This window comes from Pipistrellus hanaki (assembly GCF_964339955.1).
Source record: "Pipistrellus hanaki genome assembly, chromosome: 2".
Lineage (NCBI taxonomy): Eukaryota > Metazoa > Chordata > Mammalia > Chiroptera > Vespertilionidae > Pipistrellus > Pipistrellus hanaki.
In genome coordinates, this window is record NC_140504.1 from 688,750 (window position 1) to 696,126 (window position 7,377).

Consider the following 7,377-nt stretch of genomic DNA (forward strand, 5'->3'; position numbering starts at 1 on the left):
CCTGGTGCAGAAGGCACTCGGGGAGGGGGCGGATCAGCGCACGGGGCATGGGCTCCCGTCAGCAGGCTCGGCTTCTCCCTGCCCTGCTGCCTCCTCTCCGGGCCCCTGGCCCCCGGCCCCGTGGAGCCGAGCAGCTGGGCACTAGCCGGGGTCCTCCACAGGAGGCCCAGACGGGCGGCCTCAGGGCTGCCGGGGACGAGGGAGGGAAGCCAGTCCGTCCCCACCCAGACCCAGAGTCAGGAACACGCACCCTCGCTGCGGCAGCCTGCGGGCTGCTCCACTCACCTGGGCGGGCGGGCAGCACCTCCGTGTGTTCTCAGGCCAGCCTGGAGGGCAGAAGGCAAGATTCTCCCCATTACCCCCCTTCCCCCAGGCTTACCCACAGAACTGTCCTCCCGATGCGAGTGAGTGTGTGTGAGTGTGCGAGTGAGTGTGTGTGAGTGTTCGAGTGTGAGTGTGTGAGTGTGCGAGTGTGTGTGACTGTGTGACTGTGTGTGTGAGACTGTGTGTGTGTGACTGTGTGTGTGTGAGCGTGTGTGTGTGTGTGCGCGCGAGTGTGAGTGTGTGAGTGTGCGAGTGTGAGTGTGTGAGTGAGTGTGCGAGTGTGTGTGACTGTGTGTGTGTGACTGTGTGTGTGTGAGCATGTGTGTGTGTGAGCGTGTGTGTGTGCGTGTATGAGTGCGTGTGTATGTATGTGAGCGTGTGTATGACTGGGTGTGAGGGTGTGTGAGCATGTATGTGTGTGGGGGGGGGAGGGGAAAGGGGTGGGGGGACTCTCACTCTAAGCTGCAGGTATTTTGCAAAGGCCTCTCAGTGTGAACACCATAAGGAAGAATCAGTGTGAACACTGAGGGAAGAACGTGGACGCTGGACTCCCATCCCCAGGGCGCCCACGGCCGGAGCGGCTCTCAGAGGGCCCTGAGGGCGGGCCGTTCACACGGACACAGCAGGTCCCCGGCCGGTGCTGGCCGCTCCCTCCGCGCTGGCCGGGATCCTCCCTGAGAAGCGGGCCCGCGGGGGGCGGTGCGGACACACGGGGGGACCGGGGAGGGGTCTGGCCGGGGCCCGCGGGGGGCGGTGCGGACACACGGGGGGACCGGGGAGGGGTCTGGCCGGGGCCCGCGGGGGGCGGTGCGGAGAGCTGGGGACCGATCGGTCCTCACTGGCCGGACGGCGGGCCCTCGGCCGGGCTCTCAGCGGGGCTGGTGGGCGCCGCCCTCCTCCCGGGGGTCCGTCCGGAGAGCCACAGGGAACCCATGTCCATCCTGTCAGATGGCGGGGAGCGCCGTGCGGGGCCGTTTCCGTCCGCAGGGAGCGGAGCCGGGCCTGAGCGCTGCCGGGACCGGGCCGGACGGCGCCGGTGCCGGGTCCGGGGGCGGCTCTGCGGGCCTGAGGGGCCGGTCCGCCCGGCCTGCAGCCCGGAGCCCGGCGGGCGGTCCCCGGGGCGGCTCCGGACGGAGGACCGGGGGGCGGACCTCAGGGCCCGGCCCAGTGCCCACTCCCTCCTCCCCGCGGGCGTCCCGGCTGCGGCTCAGACCGGGGCGGGGGCGCGGGCCCGTTAGTCCGCGCGGCCTCTCCGACGGCGGCCTCCCTGCGGGGGAAGCGGAAGCGCAGCCTCGGGCGCCGGGAGCGGGAGCCGCCGGGCACCGCCGGGCGGAGCCTCACACCCGCGGCGCCAGCCCCGCCGGGCACGCGGGCCCAAGGCCTCGCCCCGGGCCGCGTCCCCGCCTGCGGAGGGGGCGGGGCTCAATCGCCGTGGCCACGCCCCTCCCATCCAGTCTAGGCCAATCGCGTCCCGAGGCCTCCGCGGGCAGTGATTGGCCCCGGGCCGGAGGGCGGGGCGCGGGCCCGGCCTATAAGAGGCCGGCGGCGGCGTCGCCCCTGCGTCGGCGTGTCCTGCGGCGTCTCCGGTCCTCGCAGTGCGCTCGGAGCCGCGAGTCATGACGACCAAGGCCGTGTGTGCTGCGCGGCGAGGGCGACGTGCGGGGCGAAATCCACTTCGAGCAGAAGGCAAGGCCGCGGCCGCAGCGCTGAGTCACCGGGCGCGGGGCGGCGCGGGGCGGCGCGGGCCGCGGGCCCCGGGGCGAGGGCGGCGGGGGAAGGGAGGAGGCCGCGGCCTGGCGGGGCGGGGCTGGCGCCGCGGGCCGCCCAGCGCTCCCCGGGCCGCTGCGCCTGGAGCCCGGGCCGCCGGGCGCCGCCGCTCGGGCCGCTGGGTCGTCTGGGTCGTCGGGCCCTGGTCCCTGGGGCCCCTCGGCGCCCAGAGCCGCCCCCTCGCCCCGGGGTCCCCGGGCCCGTCCGCCGGGGCCGCCCTCGCGCCGCGGCGCCGGTGTCTGGGGTTAAAGGTCGTGAACCTGTGGGCCCCGCGGCCGCCCGCGCGCCCTGGGGGGGGCTGACCCCGCCCGGGTCACGGCCAGGCGCCCGCGGGAGCCCGCCCCGCCCCGCGATCCTGCGATCCGAGCGGCCGCGCCGCCGCCAGGCCACGGGGTGGCGGTGCGTGTCCGCGGGGCGTCCGGCCGGGGAGCGGGGCGCGGGGCCCGGGTCCCCGCGGGAAGCTCGCTCTGCTCCCCACCCCGTTCCCCCGGGTCTCCGGCCCCGGCTCGAAGCCGCTCTGCCCCGGGGCCCTGGAGGGCGGGAACAGCCGGGCCGCCGCGGGGAGACTGGCGAGGCTCCCGCCCGGAGGCCGGAGCGGGGTCCGGGCGCCGCCTGAGATGCGGCCGCACTGCCCGCCCCGGGACCGCGCACCGCGCCCCGGGCTCGGCTTCCTCCGCAGCGGCTCCCGGCCTTGGACTCAGCCCTGCGTTTCCATTGGCCGGGCCCTGCTCTGGCCGCCTCTCCCCCGCACAGAACCCGCTGGAAGCCGGCTCGGAGCCTTGGGGGAGGAGGAGCGGGGGCGGAGAGGGGAGGGAGCTGTTGGTCCCGATAAAGGCCTGGGGGTGCGGATAGGAGGCCCTTTCACCTGCAGCCCGCGCTCCAGGCTGGCCTGTGGAGCGCATGCCGTTCTGGCTTTTCCCAGTTTTTTAAAATCAGCATGTGCAGCTGCAAGTGCAGACCTCAGCGTCCTTGGAGCATTTAGATTCTTTTTTACAAGAAGGAAAGAAATAGTTAGAAACATGGATCACCTGCTTCCTGCACACCCCCCACTGCGGATGTGCCCACAACCAAAGTACATGCCATTGACGGGCGTCAAATCTGGGACCCTTCAGTCCGCAGGCCAACGCTCTGCCCACTGAGCCACACCGGTCAGGGCTGGTTTTTTTCTGTGTGTTTTTTGTTTTTGTTTTTAGAAAGCAAAAAAGGGTAGCAGTTACCACAGGACTTGATTGGAGCTCCTCCTTGTCCAGCGGCAGGTCCTTGTGAGGGCTGCCCCCTGGGTAACTGTGGAGCCTGTGGGTGGTTAGGGTTCCTCTGCCCAGTGAGGTCCTGATCCGCACCAGCCACACCATGGTCTTCTGCCCTTTGAGAGGCAATGTGTGTGCTGAACGGAGGGGCATGGAGAAAGCCCGGGGCAAAGGATGAGCTCACGTCGGGCACAGCGGGCATGTGCACATTCTCGCGGTGAGGGTCCACCTGCTCAGAAGCATTCCAAGGTAAACAAGAACTTCCCCACGGGCCTTGCAGGGGCAGACTCCACGGAGCCTCCAAGTCCACGTTCCCTGCTCTGCCGGGGCCGGTTCCGGCCCGGGGTTCGGCCCGGTCACGGCGCAGGCGGCAGAGCCAGGCCAGCACTTCCCTCCCGCTCCCCTCCTGTGAGGGCAGTGACGCCGTGCCCCGCCCCTCAGACACTCAAACCTGCGCTTTTCCTTGGACAGGGGAGCGGGCCCGTCATCGTCACGGGCTCCATCTCGGGACTGACCCCGGGCGAGCACGGCTTCCACGTCCACCAGTTTGGAGACAACACCCAAGGTGGGTGCGATGGGGTGGCGGCCAGACCTCAGACGGCCAGCTGAGCAGGGACTCGGACCGGCCAGCCAGGGCTGGGCCCCAAAACTGGAAAGGAAGGGGAGGGGTTTGGTTTGTTCAGATTGTGATTCAGACCTGATTGCACCCGTCAGCTCCTCCTGCTGGTGCTCCCCGGTGGGGGAGCGTCCTCGGCCTGGTCCTGTGAGAACAGCCCACCCCCGGGGCCCGCCGGGGGGTCAGAAGCAGGTCCCGGGTGCTCGGGCGGGAATGCTGTGGGCATCCTGCTGAGGGTCTGCCCTCGGGGTGCACCAGGAGAACACGATTCGCTCCGGGGAAACGTGTTCTGAAAGCCGGGCTCTTACAGGGCGAAGTGGAGGGAGCAGACTGCATGGTGCACCCATTTCAGAATCTCTCCACTGCTTCGTGGTTTCCTGCCCTGCCCTGGGAGGCCGGGCCCTGCGCTCTGGTCACCGCGAGGGGACCTGCTCTCCCCGGAGCGCGGGAGCGGCCCTCGGGGACCTGGGGCGCGGTGGCTGCGTCTGCGAGCACGCGGTGCAGGGGCAGGTGCTGGGCCGGCGAGCTGCTCTCAGCGTGGTCCGAGCTGGTCTGAGGTCCGAGGGCCCCGGGAGCCCTGCTGCCCGAGCTGGCGAGGCCGCCCGCCCTGGGGCACAGGACCGGGCCTGTACTCAAGGTTTCCTGCCTTCGTGCACACGGGTGGTGCTCGGGGATTAACAGAACCGTGGGCGCCCAGAGCAGGCGTGAGCTTGCCCGGGCCCAGGGAGCTGAGCCTGCGTCCCGCCTGCCCGCCCCCCGGGCTGCCAGTCTCCATGGCCTGGAGATCAGCACCTTTTGTTGGAGGGTTTAGCAATGACCAGGATAATAGGTTTTGGGATTTCACTTCATAATTTTTTTGTTTTTTTTTAAGACTGTCTTATTTTCTTCTTTTTTAAAAAAAAAATATATATTTTATTAATTTTGTACAGAGAGGAAGGGAGAGAGATAGTTAGAAACATCAATGAGAGAGAGTCATTGATCAGCTGCCTCTTGCACACCCCCCACTGGGGATATGCCCGCAACCAAGGTACATGCCCTTGACCGGAATAGAACCCGGGACCCTTCAGTCCCCAAGCCGATGCTCTATCCATTGAGCCAAACCGGTTTCAGCCATAATTTGTTTTTTTTGTTGTAACTAGGCTGTACCAGTGCAGGTCCTCACTTTAACCCTCTGTCCAAGAACCACGGCGGGCCGAAGGACGAGGAGAGGTGAGCACGCAGCGCCGAGCACCTGTGGGAAGTGGGGGGGTGGGCGTGCACTCCCCGGACTGCGCTCCAGAAGCGGGGCTCCCCTGCCCCCGCTGCGGGCCACGGCGTTGACAAACGGGACACAGCGCGATGTGGTCTGCCCGCTACTGAGGACCGAGCTCCCAGGCGCCAGAGGGCTCTGCGGTGATTGACAGCGCTGCCCACACCAGCTCAGCTCAGCGGGGGAGGGAGCTGGTGGGCCAGTCTGAGCCAAGGCCCCGTGAGACTCACTGCGAACGTTTTCTGCGAGCCTCAGGGAGAGGGCAAGGGCAAGGATTGTTTGTGACCGGCCTGGGGCAGAGCTGCCCAGCCGTCCGAGAACGGGCAGCAGGGCGGGAGCCACCATGTCCCGTCAGTGCCCGCTTGTTTTTACTTCGTTATAATTTTAAAACTAGAGGCCTGGTGCACAAATGTGTGCCTGGTGGGGTCCCTCAGCCTGGCCTGTGGGAACTGGGCTGAAACTGGAGGGGTCCTGGAGTGCATGAGGAGGGCACCCTGCAAAGTTGCTGTCGCTCGGCAGCTCCTGCATTGTGTCTGCCCCTGGTGGTCAGTGCGCATCATAGCTACTGGCCGGCCACCTGGGCTTTTGTATGTTAGCTCAGCTACGGCGGCCCACTCTCAGCGGCCATCTTTGAGGATGTGACAGTAATTAGCATACTCCCTCCTTATTGGCCTGGGTGCTGCCGTCTTTGTGAGGGCATGTGACAGTGAAATAGTAGTATTCTCTCTTCATTAGCTAGGCTATTTTTATTGATTTCAGAGAGGAAGGGAGAGAAAGAGCGATAGAAACATCAGTGATGAGAAAGAGCCCAGAACCCAGGCATGTGCCCTTGACTAGAGTCAAATGCAGGACCCCTCCGTCCACCTGACACTATCCACTGAGCCAACCAGGCTAGGGCGGGCTGAGGCCTGTTTGCAGCACTGAGCCTGCTGTCTAACGTGGTTCCTGTCCAATCCACGCTGTGCCCACATCTCAGCCGAGCTGTGGGTTTACAACTTGGTCCTGAACCTGACGCTTCCTCCGTGCCAGGCATGTCGGGGATCTGGGCAACGTGAAGGCGGAAGCGGACGGTGTGGCGAAGGTGTTCATCGAAGACTCCGTGATCAAGCTCTCGGGAGAACATTCCATCATCGGCCGCACGATGGTGGTGAGTGTCCCATGGGAGGGCGCGCACACCGCTTCGCTGTAAACGCCACAAAGCCGATCGCTCCCCACAGTCAGGTGTGGATCGTTCGTGGCGAACCCTGGCTCCTGCGGGGCTGCGTATGGCGCTTTGGTTCCGACGAGAAGGGGCTGCAGGGAGCGGAGCCGGTGCCCGTGCCAGGGCCGGTGCGGAGACCACGTGGGCGGGTGGCAGGCGCTGCGGCCTGCACCCGTCTCTAGAGTCAGTGGCTGCAGCCTGTGCCGTCCGAACAGTCAGTCTCGGGCAGGCCCAGTGTGGCCCTCACGCTGTGCTTGGTCATCAGCACGTCAGCCTGGGAAGCGGCGTCGGCTGGCACAGGTCGCCGGGTACAGGTGTGACAGCGGCCTCGGAGGTCACCTCAGCGGCAACCCTGGGGCCGCTCCTCTGCCTCCGTGAGAAGCAGGAGAACGTCTGGGTGTCTGATAGAGAAATTTAAGGCCCTGCCTTCCAGTGGTTAAGCTGTTGTGAGGGTTACTCTTACTTATTGGCTACCGTCACTGGGTTCCAGTGCTTTTTGAAGGGGTTCACGTGAGCTATTCCCGGAGGCCCGGCTGCACTGCTAGATAAAGTGTACCAGGGTTCCTGTGGCGTGTTCTCGTCTGACACTGAGTGGTCCCTGTGGAATCTGGGTGTTGGGGAGAAGGCAGAGACGTGATATCCTGTCATGGTCTCCGTGTTTTTCAAGGTCCACGAGAAGCAAGATGACCTAGGCAGAGGGAACAATGACGAGAGCAAGAAGACGGGCAACGCGGGGAGCCGCCTGGCCTGCGGGGTGATCGGGATCGCCCAGTGAGCACTCCGGCCGCCTGCGTGCCGACCCTGTCTCCTAGTCGTAGCATTTAACCGATAAACATTAAACACTTACCTCCACGTGTGATCTGTGTCTTTTCTTAAGACTGCTTTAAGTTCCTGTAACGTGAGTTACGGTCACTTGGAAGATTTGTATGATTGTGTAAATCTCCTATTCAATTAAAATGTCTGTTTCAATGAT

General features: G+C 65.7%; 1 protein-coding gene across 1 annotated transcript; it reads left to right on the forward strand.

Moving 5' to 3' along the window:
• Window positions 1–1,925: 1,925 nt before the first annotated feature.
• Window positions 1,926–7,377, forward strand: SOD1 (superoxide dismutase 1). The gene is given in 6 exon segments (XM_084873561.1): window positions 1,926–1,954; window positions 1,956–2,010; window positions 3,810–3,903; window positions 5,094–5,163; window positions 6,233–6,350; window positions 7,072–7,377. Coding segments are annotated over 6 exon segments (459 nt in total). The 5' UTR covers window positions 1,926–1,940; the 3' UTR covers window positions 7,180–7,377.